Raw genomic sequence first — 23,990 nt, 5'->3', positions numbered from 1 at the left:
TAGCGTCAATTTCTTTTTTCCCTTTTTGCCATCAGATCCTGGTAGACCTATAATTTATCAAATAATACTATTTGTATACTTCGATGAAACAATATTTCTGTTATGTAAAAAGTATATTTTTATTTACTTATTTTAGCGGTGTTCTACCTACTTACAGGGAAAAGATGAGAAAATAGGATAAAGAAAAACAATACAATTTTTTATTCAGAGTTTTAATGCATAATTGTTGGGTTAAAATTTTTTTGAAATACACGCCGCTATTATACCTTCGTTTATAATTCTTGTTACAGTTTTCTCTGACACACCTGCAATTAAATTATGAACATTTAAAAATAATAGTAACTTTAAGTTATAATGCTTATGTAATATGTAGTATATGTTTTAATTTCAGTTACCTAGTTTCATCACGTTATGTATTTGTTCAATTTTGTCGCAAAAACGAATTTATATCATAAAAGTCCCATCAATACAGCAAAAAAAAAATTAAATGGCAACTCTAAAAAGTACCTGTTATGGCGGCAACTCTCTTCCGAACATTGTTTAGTGGTATTAAAACACCTTGATTCTTATGTTCCGCTTCACAGAACTCTTTCACCTTTAATATAATTTCTCGAACCGAACTTTTTACAACTTTTGGCATTGTAATCAATCTTCAAAATGCACTAAGCTAGTTAAAAATTCACAAAAATCTACCACAACAAACGAACTTGATAACATCGACTAATGACAAAATTGCCGACCTGTCAAATTTAGTTCCAAAAATCACCGCGGGACTTCTTTCATGAAAAGCACTATACCTATGTATATAGCCGAAATTCTAACGGACATAGACATAGACATACAACAAAAAAACGATTTATCACGACGTTTAATAGCCTTTATGAAGTATAATGAGTATCGTGGGATCATCTGTTATTCTGTTCCCTGTGTGGAACTTGTTTTTCAATTGCTCGCAAGTCGCAACATTGCAAGTGACGAGAAGAATCGCCCATACCTAGTGTTGATTTTCGAAATACATATAAAACTTAGACCGTATTAAAAGTTAAGACAAAACATTAGTCTCTCCTTTATTGTATCTACGGTTAACACACCATTATGGTCAATGCAATTGTAATTTGTAATCTGTGATGTATTTTTTAAACATGTTTTAACAAGTCGCCGCAAAATTTAAATCATTAAAAGAGAATGAAACGGTAAATACCGTAGGGCGTCATCGCGTAATATTTTGTCTTTATACGGTTTAATAATATTATGGACATACCTATATGTTTTTCCCAGTATTTTATGAATAAGCAAAATGTTAGATCGTTTCAAAATATATTTAATATTAATTTATTTAAATCGGCCGAAAGTGAAGAATATATTCAGAACGTCCTTCAAGATTCGGTAAGTGAAATATCTCAAGGATTGCGTGATGTATTAAATACCTTGAGAATCAATATTTTGAAGTACTGTCAACAAGATTTTAAAGAAGTTTTTGAACCGCCAGGACAAACGAAGATATTGTGTCCTGTTGATAAAGGATATATTTTTAATGGTTGCTCGTCAGGATTGTTTAAAATTATACCGAAAGCGCTCTTTGGAAATAACCATAATTTAAAAATATTTCAAAAGTGTTTGAAAACCATAGTTTACAGTATGAGGAAACAACATTTAATTTTCACAATGCTTATAAAAAAATGGAACTATAATGTGGGACTATGGACTTCTTTCGAATTGAATATTGCGCAGAATATTCTGATATCCGTGTTAGTGTGGGTATTCAAAAATATTTTATCGGCAATTATTTGTCTTAATTTTTATGTAACAACCTGTAAAATAGACGCGGACGAGAATAAACTACATTATTTTTGGAAATATCAATGGCAAAGTTTTTACGATAAAGAAATAAATAAATTGCTAGTTCGACGTGCTATAAGAAAATATGAGCCTTACTGTCTAGGCAAAAAAGTTAAAAAAAGATTAAAATCTCAACAATGTCTGGCAATTAAAAACATCAGACGGGATATACCGAAACTACACTTGATCTTAAAGCCAAATAACGAAGTTAGACCAATCGTTCGATACAAAAATGGGATATTGAGTATTTCGGAAAAATATAAAATCAAAGAAAAATTGTTGTTCCTGAAATTTTTAAGTGGTCAGGGAGGACGAAAATTAGAAACTCAGTTTGTAACATTACATTCAGATTGGTTGAAACGAAATAAACCAAAATTATATTTCATTAAAGCTGATTTACGCAATGCTTTTGGATCTATCAATAAGTCGTTACTCAAAAAAATCATTTCGGAGAAGATGGAAGATTTTAAGAAAGAAAATTCTTACTATTTTAAAAAATTCAGTGTGCAATACAAAGAATTGTTGGCTGAACTCCAAAAGCCCATATATGTTCGAGCTGGTTCCACAATTTTTACTTGGCAATCTGGATTAGTCCAAGGCTACGTATATTCACCTGCTTTATCTGAATTGTATTATTCATACTTAGATAAATTATATTTTTCCGAACATCTTGAACAAAGTGAAAATCAACTAAAACTTTTCACTAGAATTGTCGACGATTATCTCTATATTACCGATTGTTTAGATGACGCTTATGCGTTCATAAATGCGCTGTCAAATTACAAAAATGTTAACTACGACAAGACTGCAGTTAATTTTGAATACCCAGGTATAAACTATAGTGATGTTATACAATTCGTGGGATACACATATAATACGCAAAATTTAATTGTTAACAGAGCGCGTAATATTTATGCTGGTCATATGTGTTATAAAATAACATTCTCCCAATCGATCAGCAATATAAATACCTTTTTAGAGAGCAGAATTGGCCAGACTGGTATCCCAATAAATTCTCTTCTATTTAATTTAAATAACATCGACGAGGAGATACTATGGCGTAATATTTTCGTCACATTTTGTATATCCGCGAATAAATTTTGTACAATACTTTCGATATTGTGTGAGGACATGTTAGACTATTTACCAATTTATAAAAGGCAAGTTAGTGTGAAGCTTTCCAACTCTATAATAAAAGTATTGTCTCGAAATAAACCCAACGATTATATGTTCATGTACTGCATAAATCATTTTCGTTATTTGTCGTATAAAGCCTTATTGCTATGTGCTAAAAAAACACCCAAATGCTGTAACCTTGTGAGCCATATAAACGTGGAATTATCGAAGTGTAATTGTCTATTCGGTAAATGGCGGGACCATGCATCTAGAATAAGTAGAAATGGCGATTCACAGAAACCGGCTATACAAATTATATGCAGAAGAACAGATTTGAGAAGAATTACGAAGACATTTGAAGATCTGCCAACAGGTTTTGAGTGCTATAAGAATATGTATGAGGTGTGAAATTAAACAACTATTATAAAAATGTTTTTATTTGTAAATGGACGGAATACATATGTTTTTAATACTAAATAAGGCTTTTCTGGATGGAATTAATTACACTTAATAATAATAATATAAACTAATGGTAAGATTCTACATTATTACAGGAGACCACTGTAGGTCAAAATACAATATGTTTCTGACATACAGCCTTGCGATTCTGTAACTCACTTTTCGAACTCACACAGCGGTTTTTGCAGTTGTGAAAACCGCTGTGAGAGTTCGAAAAGTGAGTTACAGAATCGCGAGGCAGGAGTGTTAGCTGAATAATAAATCTTACCGCAGGTCTACAAAACATAAATATAGAGTTTTCGAGTCCCCAAATATGAGGATTAGAAAAGTAATTAAAAAAAAACTGTCATGTCAGTTAATAGTGATGAGATGCAGTAAACCAATCACAATTGATATATATATTAATGCTAGAAGCACATTCTAATCCTTGGAACTATATTGGCCAGGCATACCTTCAAGTCTTAATATCTAAATGTTACTGTCGAGATTCATAGATAACATTAAAATGATTTAATAATATGCTATTTAAAGACTTCAAGTAATAACTTAGACCGTTTTAAGAGAACATCTATTAATTGTTTATACATACAGTATAAACTACTATAATAACTATAATGTCAATTAGGGAATGTTTTGATTTTAAAATAAGTCTATAGCTAATCGTCAATACATATAAGGTAGACATCTAACAAAATTGTACGAAATGGTAATACCGGTCACAATAACTTATAAAAAAGTAATATTAACAGTAGTGTCGATTCTAATGTATATAAACTAACAAATTACTTCTAATATTCCTTCGAGTTAAGACAGCAGGACTAAAATTATTGTATGATCATTGACAAACATTTCCAAAATAGGTTCACTATGTTTCACAGAACAATTTAATTAGATTCAATAATTGCTTCGTAAATTGTAATGTTATTTGTAATCTTAATAAAGCGTGGATTTATAAAGTTTTTGTCAGTCACGTGACACAAAACGGTCACAGATTAGTCGAATCGATGACGTGCCATGCCTGTTAATAATATATCTTAGCCTGTCTAATATTAATACTGTCTTGGAATTTAATTTCGTCGGATGGTTTTTAATGGAAATTTATGTGTATTTGTAAAATTTAAGAATGTAAAAATCTTGATGTTTCTTTACGTGTTTACTGGCATGGAACGTCATATTGACTGGTGAGATACCATCTTATCTATAGAAGCGTTTCAGCGGGTTATTATTATCACGAACATTTAATTTGAATTTTTAAATATAAATCAGAATAAAAAAAATATCAAATAGCTTATCCCCTAAGATGTCATAATCATCTAAATATAGCCACAAAGAGCAACATTAACGAAAGTAAATGACCCAAAATACCGTTTCTATAGGCGTGGGAGAGGAAATCCGGGTCCGATGCTATGTAGTAGGAGGCTTGCGGCGCGTCACATGACACAATACGTGCGGCGCGCGGTAACGAAGTACCGGCGATCATTTCAGCCGAACGTTTGTTGTGTTGAAGGGGCTTTAGACGGACCGCCGCGTCGCTAAAGATCAGGTCAGCGTATGGCGGCTTCGAATAGAACATGCTGAAGCTGAAAATTAATCCATAAATTATATTAAAATCCTCCTTCCTCGGTACTATTTAACATAAAGGAATTTTTCATTATTACTTCGTCAATATTCAGTATATATGTACACAGTAGATGTTATTGTTTTAATAAATAATTTCATTAGGGGATTAATGTCAAAAAGGATTTAAATTACTATTTAAGTCCTTTGTTAAAACATAAATTTTGCCAGATATATAAAAATAATTCTATGTAAAACGACTTTTGTAAGAAATAGAGGCTATTTATATATTATACTATTGTCTATATAACGCCAAATAGTATATATATGTAAATATATTTATATAGTATTTGGCTTTATATATAATAATTTATATTTGAAAAGGAATGTATTCTCGTTACATATTTTTTAGCTGTAAAGTGCGTAACAGGTATTTTTCTAATTTATTTACATTTCATAATATATTTGTTAGTATATTTTTAAAAGCATTACTATTATTATTTTTAATTTACAGAAACGCAATTACTTTTTTACTAAAAAGACAGTACTGTATACATTTACGAACGGAAAAGTTTAATAGCAATTTAGACGTCATAAGAGCAGTTAATAAAACATAGTATCACCTGAAATCATCATTGACAGTAGCTCCATACAGTTGCAGGGCGTACAGCATGAGATTGGAGAATGTGTCCAACTCGGTGTGGTTCGCTCGTCCCATCATCACCGAACCCGGGACTTTGCCCAGATTGCAATGTTTATATTCGTGAATTTTTGCTCGGGTACCTGTACATATGTTTTGGTTACATAAGAATTAATAAGTCATAAAATCGAGCTATTGTAATAAATAGGCCGTTCATAAATTACGATCGCATACAAGGGGAGGGGAGGGGTCTGGCTGAGTGTTACAAGATGTGACAAGGGGGTCGGGGGATATACGGCATCGTGACGTTCGCCGTTTATCATTTTTAGAATGTCCTTGGACTTCTGAATAATATAATTATTATTTATTATTTATATGTTCGTTATGAAAGATATTTTTATTTTAAATTAAATTTTATTATAATAAAAAAATCTGATTTTAGTGTGACGTATTTTATGAACGGCCCCAAAATAGTAATAACAATAACGTTTATTTTCCTATTCAGAATTTTATATTTTACAGGCTTAAATACTGGAGGTATTGCCCACCTTTGTGAGAGGCTTGTGCCTATATAGTATATATATATATATATATATATATTGGCAAAGACCAGTCAGGTCACCTGCAGCCTTTCATCGAGGGTAGAAAAAGTTCAGCATGTACAAGTGTAACGATACATTGAATGAAATATTAAGAAGCGCTTCGTGGGCGTATTTGGAACTAAACGAACATGGATTCGTGAAAATTCATAAATAGTTATCGTATTGACGTGAAACTTAACGTAAAGATCAGAGCCTCAGATAGTTTTGGTTTATGTTAACTTATAATATTTCCAATTACCGTTATTTTATTTAGTACTACTGATTAAGGCTTTGATCTAGTGTAGGTTCCTGCTCTTATTTTAAAAATTACTATTTTTCATACTATGTGTAATGTTGGGTTAATATTATATTAGTTCCCGTATTAGGGATAGTTCAAGTATTACGTTACGTTTTACGAAAGGGACCCCCTTTCGTAAAACGATACTTATTAATTTTTAATAATCTCCAAAAATCTCGTGATGTAATACGTAAATACTTGAACGCTCCATTAGACAATTTTGGGGTTTTCAATAAAGTAATAAATCTTTAAACTTATAGGGCTAATCTCCTTATCTTCCAACTTGAAAAATAATTATTTCGACGAGAATCGAATTCATGACGCTATTAACGACTAAGCCACGGTTCAAACATACCATCTGGACACATGAGCTGCAAATCATCTCCCAGTAGGTCACGCGCCCACCACTCCCGACGTCGCCCACCCGTGACCTCAGCAGGTGCCGTGTGCCTTACAAAGGCTACATCTCCACCCCCCTCTACCATGCAACGCAGGGCACCCACGTGACCGAAGTACTCCTCGCTTGCGTCGCGTCTGCAGCGACTGAAAGTAATTGGTAGGAGGTATTTCATAGATTTTTTATTGAACCCGTTTTTCAGTTAATAAGTAATAAGTAAAAAAAGCTTTACTGCCGAAAAGAATCTCATTCCATTTTTATTTATTGCTAGAAGCGCAGTTTCTATAGTCTATGGAAAATATTTTAGTTAAGGGTCTGTGGATAGATAACTGTAACGTTGCACTTGTGTTAGCAGAAGAGCTAAATTACCTTTTTATGTTGACAACTCTTGTTACATGATTATAGTTAGTTCGAAGGTAATCAGTATACTTTATATGAAAAATTATAATAAAAAAATATTGTTTGTTATAATTCCGGCTTTTTCACCACAGACTTACTTAAATGCAGTTGCATACACTACTTTATTTAATCTCATGGCTATAGGTACATTAAATAAAAAGCAATATAAATGAAACAAAAGTCTGTTATTGGTCTATTGGCCCGGAAATAGCGCGTTGCGCGCGCAGCGCGTGCACCACAGATAATATTCACTTAAATTGAATTGAAACCTCCTTGGTCGGGACACATTGTACTTTAATAATTAAAACTGTTTAACTGTTTTAAAGCATTGTTTTGTTAGGGGAATAATGCTATAATTTAATTTTTTAATTTTCTTAAAGACGTATGTAAATAAAATATGCCAATAAAAGTCAGTATTTCATTTCATAGAGATTATATAAAAAATATTGAATTACCGATATGACGCTCCATGGCATAGATGGCACAGGTTGTCATGAGGCACAGTGCCCGAGTCCACATATTCACTGCTGAGTGCGCCCGGTGTGCATGACTTACTGAAGTATTGCGCCGCTGCGTGTGCTCCGTCACAGCCGTACGGTCTGAAAGAAAAAGTTTTACACTTAAAGAAAAAACTTTTTTTACCGGATTAAAGTTATGTATTATTATAAATTTACAATTATTTAACATAATTTTAAATTTATCCGACGTTTCGCGTGCTTTACAGCGTGCGTGGTCACGGTGACGGTTTATAATAATACATAACTTTAATCCGGTAAAAAAAGTTTTTTCTTTAAATGTGTAAAGGTTATGTCAATCAAAGACAATATTAAAGTTTTACACGTTTGAAAAAGATCACTGAAATAACAAAAAATTCACACAACTAAAACTTATTAATTTTCCTGACAAACATTAAATGATTTACGACCGGAAGGCATTTGGCTCGATTTCCGGTTCCGGCTGATCTACATAAAACTTATAATAAAAAATACATGTTTACTTAAAATCACTTATATAATTACCTAATCCACCCATTCGATATTAGATAGGCCAAAGGATAAATCCATCCAGCTGCCGTACCGATACCCGTGTGACAGGTGTTCTTGCCTCTCAAATAAGTTAAATCTGTGTCTGGATCTTGCTCTTTGCCGACAGCTACTGCGTAATACCAGCTGTCTCCGCTCGGGTAGACCTGGATTTAGTGTTGGGTAGTTAGAAAGAATAACAGTACTTATAAAAAATATTAATAAGGAGTACGAAATAAATAAAGACATTTATTTTTTAAGTGTATCTCAAATAGTAAGTACAGTATTAAAGTGTTCTCCAAATTTCAGTTTCATGTTCATTTTATATAAATCATTGGATCTTTATTTATTTACACTTCTTTGCACACATAAAAATTCGGCACTATAGCCGGCTGAATGTAATGGGCGGCATCACAAGCAATCTCACACAGAAAATCTTATATATAAAATTCTCGTGTCACAATGTTAGTTACCATACTCCTCCGAAACGGCTTGATCGATTTTTATCAAATTTTATATGCATATTCAGTAGGTCTGAGAATCGGCTACTATCTATCTTTCAACCCCCTAAGTGATAAGGGGTGTCGACCCCAAAAAAATATTTATTCCTTAGATTTTTTTTGTTGTTTTATGATACAGCATACAAAAATAGATACAACCCCTAATTTTCACACCTCTACGATCAAGCCCTATTTTTTTATTACATAGATAGTTGTTTTTATTGAACTAAAAAAAATGTTTCCTAGAAATAATATTCATAGGGTATATTATTATTGTATACTAGCTGGCCTGGCGAACATCGTACCGCCTTACAGTCGATTCTTTATTTTTTTAAATACTTATTCTGCTATTCGGGACACCGGTCTAGCTAGTAAGATAAAAAAAAGAAAGTTGATAATACAACAAATACATTATGTCAAAAAATAAAAATTTACCTTCCCGGAACCCCTCCACTAACACTTGAACTTTATGATATGAATTAAATAAAATTAAAGTTCAAATTGCCTTTAAATATTATTACGAATATTTTGTATGGGAATATAGAAAAGTGTTGTTTTTAGACTTTTTCACTCAATTTCTTTAATTTTTCTAAGTCGTAAGAACCATCCTCGTACTTCAAGGAATATTATAAAAAAAGAATCAGACAAATCGGTCAAGCCGTTTTCATGTTATGTCGTGACAACGGAAAACGGGTTTCATTTTTATATATATAGATAATAATATACAGTCAGCTAGTAAACCTATAAAAAATTTCTGACATGTTTATTTACTATATTGTAATCGACTTTTAAGCACTGTCAAAGAAGTTATATACGTATATATAGTTATACAGGATAACCATTAGTCTTGATGTTAATTCTTCTATTCAGTCTTCTGTGAAAGATTCTTCTTTATACACATTATTATCATGTTTCAAAATTTTCCAGTCAAATATCAACAGTTTCGAGTTATTTCAAAATATTTTACATAATTTTTGAAGTGAATTGAAACTCTTACCTCTTGCATAAACGGCACCAGTCGATATTTGTAAGCGGCGTGCAACATATCGGCGGCGTCAAAGACCGCCATGTCAGCTGTTCCGTCGGCGATTGCCCGCTCGCAGTGCCGGGAACTATGCCCTCGCCAACATATAAGCGTCGGAGATAGGAAGGCGGCTTTTAACGCTATCTGTGGGATATGATCTTCAGTGAATACATATTTACATGATTTCTGAAATTACCGATTGTACCATGAATTTGATAATATTTAAAAGGTTAAATTTTGTATGAAAGTTCTTCGTATTGTGCGATTTTTCGCTCAAATATTTAACACGGCCGTAATTAAGAAAAAGCGTGTGGCACTCGGGGACTGCCGCGGTATAGCTATTGCACAGCATTTTTATCAACTTATGCAATTATAATTAATTATTTATTTATTTCATATTTATGCACTATTATTTTCTTTGATATTAATTCAATCTACCACTCTACCAGACTCAGACTAACACGCCTATATAGTCTGTCTCACTCTAACGCGTATAGGCTGCACCGGCCGCGCTTAAGCTACATCGCCGATCTCGTCAGAGAGATGTGAATACGCAGTGCGTTCTGTCGTTCTTTAGTATATTACGTCATCGTGTGTCAGGTTATTTTCGTTACGGAATTTCTTGATTCTTGGCACTCAAAGCCCGAGATAAAATCTATGCAATAGCTTAATAAAAAACATTTATTTTATGAAAGAAGACATCCATAAAAAGGATATACAAACACAAATACTTTAATCAACTACAGCTCACGAACTCAGCTATAAGTTGCTGTAACCAATAGGTACCGATTTTCTATGGGCGGTGGGCCCATATAATCTTTGGAGTTTCTTGATAATTTTTAATACTATGTTTAACCATGGGAGCAGTACAGCGTTGCCCTAGAAGTTAAAGCGTGCGCTTTTCATCACTAGAAACCATGGTATATCTGTTTATGTGCGCATTTAACACACTCGTACGGTGAAGGAAACCAGCCCAAAAGTCGACGGCGTGGGTCGGTCACAGAAGATTACCAACTTGCCCATTAAAAAAATTATCACGAAAAAGATACAGAAATCTGAGGCCCAGACCTAAAAAGTTGTAGCACCATTGTTTTTTTACAGTAGTAAAAAAAAGTATTGAATTATATCTGTATGTATCTGCATCCTTTGGTATTTTTTGAAGTTGAAAGAAAATTTTTAATATGCAAATAATTATTTAAATCTATTTTTTAAATGGTGGATTTGTAAGATTTATTTATGTACTCCATATTTCTGGACTAAACAATAGAACCTTACCCTCATTTTAATACATTTGTCGTATTCAGCATCACTGGTAACACAAAGCGTGGCGCGTTTAACGGGACAGTCTCTTATACCAATAACGGCCTTCTCCGCCTGATCACCTACATATTTGTTATTTAAAATATGGTGAGCCGCTTGCTCCTCTTCATCCAATATTCGGAAGCTAATTGTGGAGTCCTAAGAAAAGGAATAAATGTATTAAGACTTTTACAATTTCGGAAATTAAATAACGAAAAAATTAAATAAGTAAAGAACAAAAATGTCTACCTTAATTTTATATATTATTATTAACTTCAATAAATTTAAAGAAATTTAGAATAATATTGTCTTTAGTATAACTTACTTGCAAAAGGAGGTCTGTAGTGCCTTCAGATTGAAACAGTTTAAATGGCAATTCAATGGGTTGACCGAAGTTGTCAACCCTCGGTTTGTATGGAGACATCGTAGTACTGAAATAGAATACAAAAAACTACAAGGGTTATTTTAAGGCGAGTCTAAGCTAGAACTTTTTTGAGCAATATTTTTTTTTTAATTCTGTGCTTTATTCTTTCAGTCTAATTCATAAACATAATTGCTCCTTTATTTTGATTAAATAATACTCATTAGGCATAAAAAAACAATGAAATGTTCCTCTAATAAACTACCTCTATATAAATGACAGTAAAATAATTGTAATCTAGCCTTATATCTAGAATATTCAAAGACAATAGAACATTAGACATCTGACACATACAACATTTTAGTATCTTATTAACGTTCGATTTTTAAATATATGTATTACATTAATTTAATCAGAGGGGTAATTTTATAGTAATTATTGTGGCTTGGTTATGGCACATTTATGAATAACTACTTAATACTAATTGTGGTTTAGTATCAACTCCAGCGTAAATATATTCTATGGTTATTTTATCTTTAGTATTTAAAACATTAATATTTATATCTTATTTTAAAAATAATATTAATGAAACCGTACCTTCCTTCGTCATTCCGGTCATTACGATCAAATTGATTTCGTCTAAACCCATCATACCGGTTTTGTTCTGTAGTAGACGACAGCCAGTTTCCAAAGGCGTCCTGTTTTCATAAACGTATAAGTTCATTTATTACATTAAAACTATGTAACTAGGAAATTAGATAATGTTAATAAAAATGGCGACTAAATAATGTTATAAGTTTTATTTAATAAATAAGATTTTAAGAACTTATTGAAGTTTTTTTAAGACTATTACAAATTTTAAATTCGACACATTAATTTCTTTTTTGTAAATACAGAGCAAGCTTTATTTTAAATTAAGTAATTAAAAATAAAAAAAATCACCTGTTGGTATGCATCTGTCCGGTTTGACATCTTATTCATTGTATTTGGTTCACCATAAAGCTCAACAATCTTCATTATCAGTTTTTGGTATCTGTAATGAAAAAATTTTTAATCATATAGAAAAAAGTTTTTTTTTCATAGTATAACAGAATTTCTTTAAATAATTGCTTGTTTATACTAAATTGGTGTGCCTTCAAACTATTCTCTAGTATTAGCATTACACTGAAATTAAAAAGAAATTTGTGGGACTCAAGAGAAACCCTAAATTCAGTTATTTTAGAAAATGTATGTATGTGAATATATTAAACATAAAAATACACAAGGAACAAGTATTACCTAAAGTTCTGAAGAAAAAATCAGTCTTTAAAACCATTCAACTTGTATAAATATAGTTTACCAACATCATATAAAATTTAATATGGCAATGAAATTGTGCCGTAGCTAGTACAAGATATAACTAACTTGCTTCTCAGGGCTGGGGTGGCAACACTGGAAGTGAGCACAGCATCAGCTGGTACTCGGCCCCAGTTACACCTTTCCCAGTTAGTGACTGGAGCACGAGAACCATCGCGACATATCAACTCGAAGTCGGCCTCTGTCACTCCACCTGCAAGCCAAGTTAATTTAATATATTTTATAGAAGGTTCTCGAAATAATAAAAAAAAATATTTAAATGATGCCCGTATCTAACATTTGTCTTTCAAGAGATAAACCAAATATAAATGTTTGTTCTTTTTTCTAATGTGTTCTGCGGTTAAGAATGTTTTTCAAATATTATTATTTAATCGTTGGGCGGGGAAAGCACCAGCTCATCTAATAACTATAGCAATACAGAGAGGAAATGCTGCAAATTTAGGGTACACTGCCACTGGGACCAAAATTTTAAATTTGTTTTAATTTTCTATTTAACAATATTTAATTGTTATTACTATGTAGTTTAAGAATATTGTAAATACTTTATATTTGTATGTTGGAGTAAAGAATATATATATAAAGAATTTTTTTTCCCAAAAATCCCTAATCACCTTTTTTTACCAGACAATAAAATATTTAAAAGAACAGATTAAGAAGTCATAATATACACCATAGAGGTACAGCTATTAACCTAAAGATCAATTAAATGCATGCACGTACAAAGTAACTAGAAAATACACATTTATAGAAATTGGAGAATTATGGATCTATCAATATTGATTTATTATATTTTAATATTAATAAATTATTTATTTACTACAGATTATATTTCAAAATAATTATAATCGTTACCATCAATGCATTACCTAATATTTTATGTGAGAGTAAGGCATGTTGTATTGTACTGTCCCTCACAAAGGCAATTTCCCCTGTTCCATTATTGACAAGGCATCTAAGTGCTCCCTCATACCCTGCATACGGGTCGGCCAGGGTACAACGCACTCCAGCTCCACCTGTGCATAGTTTACATAACCTGCAAATAGTAACATTCAGAGTATAGTACTTACAACTCATACATTTATAATTATTATATGTAGTATGATATATGTATAGATTTCTCAACATATCTGGACTAGATACTATTTCAGCATCCTTTTTGATCATAAACATCATTAACCTTCAAGCGGGCGCGCGGTCATTAGTAACGGGAGCGGGCGCGCGTAACCGAAAAGACCTATGGGATGAATAAGAAAAAGCAAGCACTTATTACTCAATATTTATTTATTTATTTGTACTCATATATATTATCATTGTCTTTAAAGTCTGATTTGTCAAAAAAAGTTATTAAAAGTATGAAAAAGAAACAAATATTTCAAGTACTATCGGAAAGGTCATTTTCTCGAATGTCAATCATCATCTCATCAATTACAACTTTCTCTCTCACTGAATATGGCAATAGACAGTTTTGTGGAAACTTATCTAAAATTTCTCATATTCGCGCAGCTTTGTCGAGAGTACGACGAGCTTGTCGCGTAGTAGCATCATCAAACCGCTATGAATACAGTAGAAATTATATTCTTTTCACTGACATAGCAGTAGGAAAAATAAGTAATAATATAAAATCTTCTAAATTGACGTGTGATGTCTTCAAGGATCCCACTACAACAATTCGATAAGTGCTCGAATTTCCACCGCATCTGTTGGTTTGCAGTCACGTATTCTGCTATACGATGGTGCTTTTTTTTCGTTGGTATATGTAAGAACTTTTTCAATAATAATCTCTGAAATGAATAAACTCCAGGCTTGCGTAAATGTTGTCACTCCGACACGATTCCTACAAGGGCCCGCATCTTCTGCGAGAATATTTTGTACTTGACTGTTATTGTTAGATTTTTGCTTCTTCGTTACTTTATCGCGCCTTGTAAAATAGCTACTTATTTCTGTAATTGGCAAATCATCCTCTTCTGAGTCCGAGTGGTTTGATTCCTCAGCAGATCGAGGTTCCTCTGCAACGATGTGGTCGGAAGTTTCAGAGCCTTGGTCGCCGAGCTCTGATTCACTTTCTTCTTCGTCTTCTCTTAGTAATTCCTCGAGTATTGCACTTTGAGGTAACCGTCTGAATCATTTTATATAAAAAAATCCAAGCTTAATTCGATATTATTGAATGATGGCCAAAAAACTACTACGAGCGTGAACGAGGGTATGTGTCGATGAGCGTCGCGCGTAACCTTTTCGACGACAGGCGCGTGTAGTCTATTCGACGACTGCACTGGGACGAAAACAATTGCGATCTGTGGAGTGGGGGGAGCGTCCCGAGTAACGGTTTATTCTTTATTTTACTCCCAATGACATAGCGACAGGCTACTATAAATGAGAAATAAACGTGATGGGTTATAATAATAATATGAACGAAAATGTACTTAGCGCGGTCGATTCGACTACGCGCGCCCGCTTGAAGGTTAATGCATTGTAATAATGCATTTACTTAAGATTTTGGAATAAGTAAATCACTTACTGATCAGGATTATCTCCAATTGGATTATACAAATCCTTCAAAGAATTTGGTGCACATGAATCACTGAAGTATTGCACCGCTGACTTAACATGGTTATTACAGTCAGTTATCTTGAGGCCACCTTCTTTGATAAGCTGAAATGTATGTATTTTTTGTAACTAATCAGAAATGAGCTTTACAAAGTTAATGCTTTTGACAATATATATTACACAAATCACCGAACCACAAAGTTTGCAAAAGTTTCTTACCACATGTATTGGCATGACCCATCCAGCAAGTGACCCAACACCTGGGAAGCAGGCCTTTACCCCCCGTAGTCCATACAAACCACCACTAGGTTGCACTTGGGGCAAACTGCCTTTCCTTACAACAGCCACTGCGTATTGATAGGGTTCTCCACCACCATAAACCTAAAATAAATTTTTTTTTGTGAATATTGTAAAGCATTTTTAACTATGATTGAAAAAACATGTGGCTATGCAAAGAAGATAATAATACTATAAAAATAGCTTAATCCGTTAATGTATTTACTGTGAAAACATCAATAAATACCTCTTGGAGTAATGGTACAAGTGAGTGATATCTTCCAGCAACATATACTTCACCAGCATCAAGAGCTAGTAATGATGCATCTCCTTGATCAACCCATGTCATACATTCTTCTGCATCAAATGCCTAGAAAGCATAATATGTTTTTATTACATTAGAAAACTACAAATTTAAAGTCTTATTCACTTTGTATCAAAAGAAACAATACTAGAATTTGACAAATATCAAAGAATACTATTAGTTCAATCAATATCAAGTTGCAAATCAAATAATGGTCAATTATTTTAACAAATATATAAGAATTCAAAATCAGTCAAAATTAAATTCCAAGCAAATTTCAAAACTTATAGTCTTACCCGTTTACATTCTATTTCAATGAAATCCTTTCCAAAAAGTCCTTTATCCTGAAGCACAGTTTTGGATAGTTTTTCACATTTTTTCTGTTCCGGTATAGAAGTAGTGCACCAGGTTACTTTGTCTTTTCCTTCAATTTTTGGTTCTCCGTGGATACCATTAGCTACACTCTCGCTACCGTAATAGCTTCCTTGAACGGTAACTGAAAAAAATTAAAATTTTAAGTTAACAAAAATAAAAACATGAAATGTAGTAGCATTACGCTGGAAGTTTGAATGTTTTTGAGAAAGAAACTTGCGTTACCTAGCGAGCAAAATAATAAAACTATTTCCAGCATATTTCTTTTCCTCAAATTATCATGTTTTTAATTATATAAATAAAACTATTTAATTCATTGGACACACCCGAAAACGATCCGCTTAACTGAAATCAACAACACAGATCAAGTAGACTGTAGAAGTAAGCAGCAACTACAGCCAGTGTTGCCAACTCGGATTTTGAAAATTACGTAGGTCAGATTAAACAATTACGTAGATTTAGCAAAAATTGTATAGGAAAAGTTCGTAGATCTACGTACTTTTTTTTATGAGTGAAATGAAGAGGGTAGGGTTGGTAAAACTGAATAAAAAGAGTGTTATTTTTTTGAAATGGAAATAAAAAAAAATATATTCATTATTATTTTCTGGTAAATTAAATTTGTACATGTTTTTATTAAAAAGTTTAATATGATCTTGCGTTGGCCCAGGATTACTTTTCAGATCACTTTTTGTAAAATGTAACCCTGTGAGGGTTTCAGTAGACTGAGGTCCGTTTCTGATGTTAGTTTTCATCAAGTTTATTAAAGAAAAACGTCGTTCAACATTTGCGCTACTATGAGGTAATGTTAATAACTTTTGTGTAAATTGGGCTAGGAGGGGAAACTGCTGAGTTGCATCTCATTTTTTTTATTTTGGCAATATGACGCCAAAAGTCATCTGCTTTGAATATCTGATCCTCTTGAAATGGTAGATTTGTGTTTCTTAAAGTTCTCCATTCCCGGTCTGATTGTTTTTAACTTTTTTTTTTCGAAAGTAATAGATATTATGCCTATTCAGCCTAATGAATTTGGATATTGTGCAAAATTTTCAATTTGATTAAAAATACGTAGATTCTGTGACTGAAGTTCGTAGGTTTTCAGAAAAGGCCTAAAATACGTAGATCTACGTAAAAAGACGTAGAGTTGGCAACGCTGACTACAGCCTACAGGCCACAGGGCACAGTCTATACCTATGGAGTATGGTGTATACTGTACACTGTACGGACCAAAGTCCAAATCATTAGTAATATCTCCGGGCCCAGATTTATTGATGATCATGTCATAGAAATACAACGACGAAATTTAAAACAGGTTTAAAATTTGAAAGAACCATATTAAAGCCTTGTTTTGTGATGATTTTTTTAATTCTAGTTTACAGATTAAATTTTCTATGCTGTGGTTTTTACAGATTAAATTTTCTATGTCTGTGGTTCTACACACTTGACACTGGTGTCTGGTCCACACTAATTATCTTGTCCTTGTTTTCGAGAAAAATATTGTGTGAAAATTTAAAAACAAAGTCAACTTGTAAGTTATAATAAATTTTTATTATATTTTTAATTAATTTGATGTTAAATAGATTTGAATTGATCCTAGTTTCTTTTAATGTTGAATGTCATGATTGTAATTTTCAGGAACCTTTACAAATCACATTAAAATATGGTTGTATTTACATGTGGCCATTGCGGAGAATCTGTGCAGAAACCTAAAGTTGAAAAGCATTATCTTACAAAATGTAGAAATAGAAATCCAAATTTATCTTGTATGGATTGTTTTAAAGATTTTCTGTAAGTATTTTTGAAGAATTTGTATTTGTTGAGGCTGTGGGGTTATTCTGGGTCATTCAAAGAAAAAACATTGAAACTTGTAACTGTTATGCATTTGTGATACTCCTAAGATGTACACAACATACAACACAAAATTGCCATAAAATTTACAATAGTCAACATAAAATTCCCATAATATTTGGTAATAGATTTTTTTTTTAAATATTTTAATTTTACAGTGGTAATGATTATGAGTCTCACATTAAGTGTATTACTGAAGAACAACGTTATTCAGCTAAAGGATTTCAAGCTAAAGAAAAAAAGGGAGAGAAGAAGCAAAATGCTTGGGTTGAAATGTTGCAGTCTGTACTAGATGAACAGAAAACGGCATCTAAAAATGTCTTAAGAATCATTGAAACAATCAGTAAACATAATAACACACCTAGGAAGAAGCCAAAATTCATCAACTTTGTTAAAAATGTTTGTGGTAACAAAACAAATCCTAAAGACATTGATGCAGCATGGGATCTGATTTCAGTAAAACTTACAGCTCTATCTATTGCTAACCAAGAGAATAGAAATCAAAATAAGGATGAAAAATCAAGTTCAGATACAAAAGAAACTAATTCTGAAATAAATGGTACAACAAATCATAATGATATAAGTCCATCACAGGAAAACACTAATAATCATGAAGAACCTGTGGAACCAGTTAATGGTCAGCCCAAAGAAGAAATTAAACTATCGAAGAAGCAGAAAAAAGAAGAGAAAAAACGCAGAAAATATGAAGCTGAATTATTGAGTGCTGAAACACCATCTACTGAAGTTATAGAAGAAGTTGAATCTAAGAAAAAAGGTAAGAAAGGTAAAAATAAAGAAAATATAAATGATGATGATATTACAAACGAGGCTAAAAACAAGAAAAAACGTAAACGCCAAGACACAATACCAACAATTGAAGTGGTGGAAAACGGTGTTGTTAACAAGGAGAGTCAGAAGAAATTAAAGACAGATGAAGAGGAAGACGAAAGCATTTGTTTACATGATCAGAATGTAGCCAAAAGTGAAGAAGTTGAAGAGAAAAAAGACAAATTTAACTGGCATGATGTCATTATGTCGGTGTTAAAAAAGAAAGACAATGAAATGCAATTCAAACGTCTTCAAAAGAAGGTGCTTGGAGAATATTCCGAATTCTTTGGATGTGAGGTTGATGATAGAATTGCTGATAAATTCATTAAGAAATTAAAGAGTGCTCCAAACGTAAGAGTTGACAAAAATAGAGTTACGTTGATTGAGGAGTAAAAATTATTGTAAATATTTCCTCTGCCAAAGTTGACATAATAGGGTAATATATGGATTGGGTCAATTTAATATCCCAAATATAATATCCTCTTATTGATAGGATATACACTGCCACAACTTTAATCTCTGATATATTATCTTGGATTCAAATGGTTTCAGGATTATGCACCAGGAACTTTTCATCTGAAAGTCCACTTTTTTCCTATAGCTCCTATAAATGAATGATCTATTCATTAAATATATATATAGTGTTCATAATTACAGATCCTAAAAACCATGAATGTACTATGAATTTTTTTCTTACAAATGCCTATGTAAAACATTGAATTAAATTAAAATTAAATATAAATGAGTTCTTTTACTATACATTAATTAATTATTGAAATATGGATATTTCTTTACAACCTATTGATAATTGTATATAAAATGCTTTAATGCCATTTTATTTTAAACCACACCACACACTTAAGAAGATAAATAAAAAAGTACTATAAACTAGAACTACTGTGTGGCCTCTGTGATAGATTCATATCGAATGCATATACTTTTAATATACCTACTGGTATATTTTTGAAGTGAAACTTCTTTAGGTGTATGAGGGTAAATTTTAGAAGAAAAGGGAGAGCGATTGAGACCGATTGAGAGAGAGTGAGAAGGGTGAATTACCTTATAGAAATTCTATTTTTAAAATTAAAATTTCGTAAAGAGAATTTATAAAATATTAGTATTTTATATTTTATGCATAATAGTTTATTGAAATCTCAAATGACGAATTCACAGCTAGGTGAGGGGTACCGGGTTCGATTCTCGGTTCGAGGGCAAGTTTTGATTTAATTTAAATTTGTTCTCGGCCTTTGGGAGGGTTGTGCGGTACCGGCGAGTGCCTAAACCGTACATGGAGGACATGATCGAATTTCTAAGGCAAAAAGCACGAATGATAAAAATCTCATACTTGACGCTGGCTAATGCACAAACCAACGGCGGATCCAGGGGGGGGGGGGGTCATGGGGGTCATGACCCCCCCCTGAGCAGGACTTAGATGGACCACTAATTGAACATAATGATTTTATATGTAAATTTGTCGCCATACAGATTATATGTTACTACATACCTTCAATATTTAATTCATTTTTATATAATATAACAACTTTGTATGATGGCAAACGTTTGGGAATGAACGCATCGAAAATTTGAATTTTCCGCGCCATACTTGCGCGCGCTTTTCGCTATGAAACGTCTAGCTAGACCTTACCTCAATCGGAATCGGAACGACTAAACTTCAACATATCATAACATAGTCTTATTTTAAATTGTGACATCAATATGTATCCTAATAGGAAAATTGGATACACTACCCTGTCAGCGAAGCGACAGCAGAAAGGTCTTTCTCTACGTTGCGCAGAATTAAATCGTGGCTAAGATCTTCAATGGTTGAAGATCGCCTAACCGGACTGGCACTTCTCCACGTTAATGAAAACGTACCCGTTGACGTAAATGACGTAATAACGCGTTTCCGGAAAACACGTTAAAGAAAAATTGATTTAGTTATTAAAATATATGTATTTTGTTTGATGGAATCCCTTGTCGTACCATCTCTTCACTTTTGCGAAGTTTAGCGTAATACCCCTCGACATACCTCTAGCTGTTATGACAAATCATTCACCACGGTTATGTCATATAAATAAGCTGCCTCATTCCGTACGTGATAGTCAGGCCGAGCTAAGCTCGCCCAAACAGCCCGAGCTGAGCTGTAAAGGCCCTAAAGGCCAACACCGAGATTCCACTTCAAAAAAAAAATGTGATAGTGTTTCTCTGGATGTCTTCAAGAGAAGATGGTAATATGTACGTGTATATAGGTTGGTCCAACTAATGACGTCAATAATTTTTTTTTAGATTCCTCACACCTGGGGGTATACGAAAATACCCCATGTATGTTCCGCGATTTTTTGTCGTTTTCGAGTTATACATTTTTTTGTGTTTTTTCAATATTTTCTACCAGCGAGGTTTCAAAAATTCATATCTTTCTTTGTTGTAGGTATTTTGCAGTTTTTTTCTGTTAAATGATTCCAGAAAAAAATCCCAGCTTCTTAAAATTAAAGTTTAATTAACCATAAGAATAATAAAAGTCGAAAAAAAAAACATTTTTAATGCTTCAATGATTTATAGCCTATCCACCAAAAAAAATCCACCGATTACAACAAAAAAGACCAATTAAGTACCATTTTTTTCTATAATTTTGGTAGCTTAGAACCCTGTGGAGTTTTTAAACTTAGCCAGAAGCTATGGAAACTTCTTTTTGTATTTTTAAATTGAAGTCGAATGTTTGGGCAAATCCAGCTAAAAACTAAACTTCTAACTTTAAAACTATTTTTGAGTAGCTTTAACTAATTTTAGGAAGCTGATATTTTTTTTATTTAAACAACATTTAAGACAATAATTTCATAGAAAAAAAGATGCAAAATACCTACAACAAAAAAAGATAGGAATTTTTGAAACCTCGCTGGCAGAAAACAATTCAAAAAACACAAAAAAAATTATAACTCGAAAACTACAAAAAATCGCGGAACATACATGGGGTATTTTCGTATGCCCCCTGGGGGCATGTGAGGAATCTAAAAAAAAAATATTGACGTCACTAGTTGGACCAACCTGTATGTACACAATATTATGTGTTAAGTTTTTCAAGTGTAGGTACAATAAAGAATAAATATTTTTAAGTGCAATACTTACGTAGGTACATTAATAAAATACCTACTTTTTACTTGTATCTATTGTTATCAAAATTAAATTATAAGTTCTTTACTTGACCATGACTATGTGACCCCCCCCCTGGCACAAAAGCTGGATCCGCCCTTGGCACAAACCGTGCCAGAGCCATAAAAAAGAAAAAAAAAAATGGTTCAGATCCCAAAAAACAATATGATACACAAGATTATTTTAGCTTATTTTAAAAATTATATATGGGTTATCAGAGAGATCTGTCTTTACATAGATTACATTTAGTAAAAACCTACGATTTTAGATAATATTTTTTTACCTGAATCCTTAATTGATATTTTCATTAGCTGCTTAACACCATATACCTACATAAGTACAGATTACGAATTGGAATTTTAGGCCGGGAGATAGTGACACAAAATAGTGGGTTATTTGTATTTGGCAAAAGAAAAAAAAAATCTGATTTCCGGCGGTACGGCGGCCATTTGGACCCATCTGAAAAGTATGGCATAGTGATTTTCGCACGACGATGATTAACTGTGCAAAAATTAGCCTGGTACAAATAGTTGATTTTTTTTTATTTAATCAACGCATTCGCGTCGGTATGGCGGGCTGTAAGTCACACTGGAGACGTATGGCATGACACTGCCGCCTCTTATTTTTTATGAACTATCGGAAAATACTAGAATTTTTGTGGAACAAATCGTTTGAAAGTCGTAATTAATACGAGTTCGACTAACGCCCACGCCGCCGGTACCAGCGCTATGACCATCATTTTTCTTCTTTTCATTTCATAATAAGACCCCTGAAGAACCGCCATAATGGTACAAATGACCCACTATTTTGTGTCTCTATCTCCCGGCCTATTTATAACAAATCACATACATTTCGATAACAAATTTAAAATCCTGCTCGTAAAACCTGAAATGCTATATATTTGTTTGTTTTAAATATTGAAATATAAACATGTGAAAATATAATGCTTGGCCGGGATTTGTCTCGCCAGTATCTATGTGTTTATCAAATCATTATTGAACAAAATCAAATATTGTTTGTGTATCGTTAATTATACAGCAATGAAGTAAGGTTGGTCTTTCGAGTATCTGTTAATCATAGTCTTCAAGAATAACAATCGTTGACATTTACGGGATAGGTCACCTACAAAGAAAACCATTATCGGCCGGTGGGTCATTTATCATTTTTATACCCTAAGTAAAATTAATGATGTGCTTTCAGAAATCTTAATAATACAGAATTGTCCGAAAAAACTATATATATTGACGCTATATGTTGGTACACTGTCGTACACGATCACAAAAAGTTGCATCTGTTGAAGAAGATATTCTGGGAAGGGAAGAATTCAATCGAAGATTCCACATTCTTGAGACTGAAATATATCCCATATCTTTATAATTTTACAGCATTCTCAGTGTATTTTATAGACGGACATTTATTTTTGCTACAAAGATGTTGTTTATGTGTCAGCTAATGACGTCATACACGTCACTTTACGGCTAAAACAGCAAACATTGTAGCTTTATCGTTGGAAAAATAATTGGGTATTAGCGTACTGCGTATATAAAACTACAAAGTATCTCCTTTTGTATCTTGGATTTTATGACGAATCATTTTTAGGTAAAAATAAGGACAAAACTCCTTCATTCGTTATTTATTATCTATTCTATTTTATATTATTCAATTAACCAATTAAGAAAAGCAAACCTGTCGGGCGGCGCTACATTTCTACGTAATTCGTAAAAGGTTAGCACTCATCGTAGAACACGTAGATTAGTTTTTCTTGCGTGTGCACTATATTATAGGTGTATATACATTATACAACGTAGAAAAAACGTTATAGCGTT

The 23,990-nt window shown here is 32.6% G+C and overlaps 3 protein-coding genes across 3 annotated transcripts; 2 read left to right on the top strand and 1 right to left on the bottom strand.

Moving 5' to 3' along the window:
* The first annotated feature begins 1,145 nt into the window (after positions 1 to 1,145).
* On the top strand, positions 1,146 to 3,595 carry LOC125054308. Its single transcript, XM_047656108.1, has one exon. It carries the CDS (start codon positions 1,252 to 1,254, stop codon positions 3,361 to 3,363), a length of 2,112 nt encoding a protein of 703 aa, XP_047512064.1. The 5' UTR covers positions 1,146 to 1,251; the 3' UTR covers positions 3,364 to 3,595.
* Positions 3,596 to 4,371: 776 nt separating this feature from the next.
* Positions 4,372 to 16,711, bottom strand: LOC125054307 (melanotransferrin). Its single transcript, XM_047656106.1, has 17 exons — positions 16,570 to 16,711; positions 16,269 to 16,468; positions 15,916 to 16,038; positions 15,612 to 15,773; positions 15,364 to 15,497; positions 13,715 to 13,881; positions 12,897 to 13,041; positions 12,435 to 12,525; positions 12,090 to 12,190; positions 11,457 to 11,562; positions 11,108 to 11,290; positions 9,806 to 9,976; positions 8,306 to 8,475; positions 7,742 to 7,885; positions 6,846 to 7,033; positions 5,595 to 5,754; positions 4,372 to 4,994 (listed from the first exon to the last, which is right to left on the bottom strand). Exons 1-17 carry the CDS (start codon positions 16,601 to 16,603, stop codon positions 4,724 to 4,726), a joined length of 2,550 nt encoding a protein of 849 aa, XP_047512062.1. The 5' UTR covers positions 16,604 to 16,711; the 3' UTR covers positions 4,372 to 4,723.
* A 1,026-nt stretch (positions 16,712 to 17,737) lies between these two features.
* On the top strand, positions 17,738 to 19,759 carry LOC125054306 (cell growth-regulating nucleolar protein). Its single transcript, XM_047656105.1, has 3 exons — positions 17,738 to 17,869; positions 17,977 to 18,129; positions 18,348 to 19,759. The coding sequence occupies exons 2-3, from the start codon at positions 18,002 to 18,004 to the stop codon at positions 19,408 to 19,410; spliced, it is 1,191 nt and encodes a 396-aa protein (XP_047512061.1). The 5' UTR covers positions 17,738 to 17,869; positions 17,977 to 18,001; the 3' UTR covers positions 19,411 to 19,759.
* Positions 19,760 to 23,990: the final 4,231 nt, after the last annotated feature.

Source organism: Pieris napi, chromosome 12 (genome assembly GCF_905475465.1).
Source record: "Pieris napi chromosome 12, ilPieNapi1.2, whole genome shotgun sequence".
Lineage (NCBI taxonomy): Eukaryota > Metazoa > Arthropoda > Insecta > Lepidoptera > Pieridae > Pieris > Pieris napi.
Note: the sequence above shows the minus strand (reverse complement) of the source record. Positions and strands in the feature narration are given on the sequence as shown.